Source organism: Beta vulgaris, chromosome 3, assembly GCF_026745355.1.
Source record: "Beta vulgaris subsp. vulgaris cultivar EL10 chromosome 3, EL10.2, whole genome shotgun sequence".
NCBI classification, from domain to species: domain Eukaryota; kingdom Viridiplantae; phylum Streptophyta; class Magnoliopsida; order Caryophyllales; family Amaranthaceae; genus Beta; species Beta vulgaris.
This window is the reverse complement of record NC_079204.1, coordinates 55,342,988-55,344,307: the sequence shown is the minus strand read 5'-3', so window position 1 is coordinate 55,344,307 and position 1,320 is coordinate 55,342,988. Positions and strand designations below refer to the sequence as shown.

The window sequence follows — 1,320 nt, the reverse complement described above, 5'->3', positions numbered from 1 at the left end:
ACTTAACAAAAGAAAAGAAGTAATCACCAGAACACTTCATAATTGAAATGCATATAAACGGGGAGAAATCCTTTTTTACATTCTAAAAATTCATCAATTTTAGGGATAGCGAACAACTTACTCATCCATGAATAAAATGTATATGTAGGCAATATTTTAATATTTGACATACAAGAACGTGTAGAAGTATAAAGCATAAGTCGTCGAGCGAGGGACTTTGCCAAAACAGTATGTTCACATAATGAGCACATGTAGAAGGAGATGGTAACAACTATATATTCCATTTTGTACAATTAGTACAATAGTACTACACTACTACATGCTCCTCCACGAAGCACAAGTTCAAATTACAAACACATGAAAAAGTCAATGTTTACTAATACTCCTCGACTTCTCATATACATAGTAGTATAAGTTTCTTATAAATAGGCCTCTTACTTCACAGTATGTATTATCCCAAATTCCCAACTAAATCCATAAAAATGGCTACTCATTTCATCAGCTCCACTCTAGTTCTTGCCACCTTCCTCCTCTTTGTCTCTCCTCCCGCCGCGGTGGCTCAAGTTATTAACATATTCGACATGGACGCCGAACCAGTGCAAGCCGGCAAATTGTACTACATTCTCCCAGTGGTTCAACGCCAAGGGGGTGGCATATCAACCGCACCTAAAAACAATGAATCATCATGCCCACTCTACGTGGTCCAAGAGAAAGACACAACGTCTTTTGGCCTCGCGGTAACATTCAACCTTGCGCTACCTAATACCACCAATGTTACTTTCTCTGCTGACATGAACATTGTCTTTGGCGAAGCCATCAACTGTGTTGAATCTCCTGTATGGACGTTGGCACTCGACGAACCCACCGGAAGGCGGTATGTGGCTCTTGGAGGTCTAGGTATGGCTCGAGGGCCGAAAGCAGTGAATAATTGGTTCAGGATTGAGAGGTTTTTCCCGAGATTTCATTTTGATTATAAGTTCGTATTTTGCCCAACTCGCGTTATTTGTCCAACTTTAAAATAGTTGCGGAGATTTGGGTGTTTTTGTTCGGGATGATGGGACTTGGGTTTTGGGCGTTGGTGCTCCACCTTTGAGAATTAAGTTTAAGAAAGCTTAAACACTAGCTAGCTACCAGTGACTAGTATATCTTAAGTTTATCATGTCAACCTTTTCTAATATCCTCAAATGGTGCTTCTGATCGACTGAGTGTTGTTTTTTGTATTGTTTTTTATTTATCGGGATTGTGTTTTTGAATATGCTTATGCATTTTGTTTTTGTGTATTTCGGTATGCGCGCCGTGTCTAATATAACAATGTTTTCT

At 39.3% G+C, this 1,320-nt stretch overlaps 1 protein-coding gene across 1 annotated transcript; it reads left to right on the top strand.

Annotated features, from left to right (window-relative positions):
- The first annotated feature begins 482 nt into the window (after positions 1 to 482).
- Positions 483 to 1,116, top strand: LOC104889746 (miraculin). The gene is made up of 2 exons (XM_057393446.1): positions 483 to 946; positions 1,023 to 1,116. Exons 1-2 carry the CDS (start codon positions 483 to 485, stop codon positions 1,114 to 1,116), a joined length of 558 nt encoding a protein of 185 aa, XP_057249429.1.
- The last annotated feature ends 204 nt before the right edge of the window (positions 1,117 to 1,320 follow it).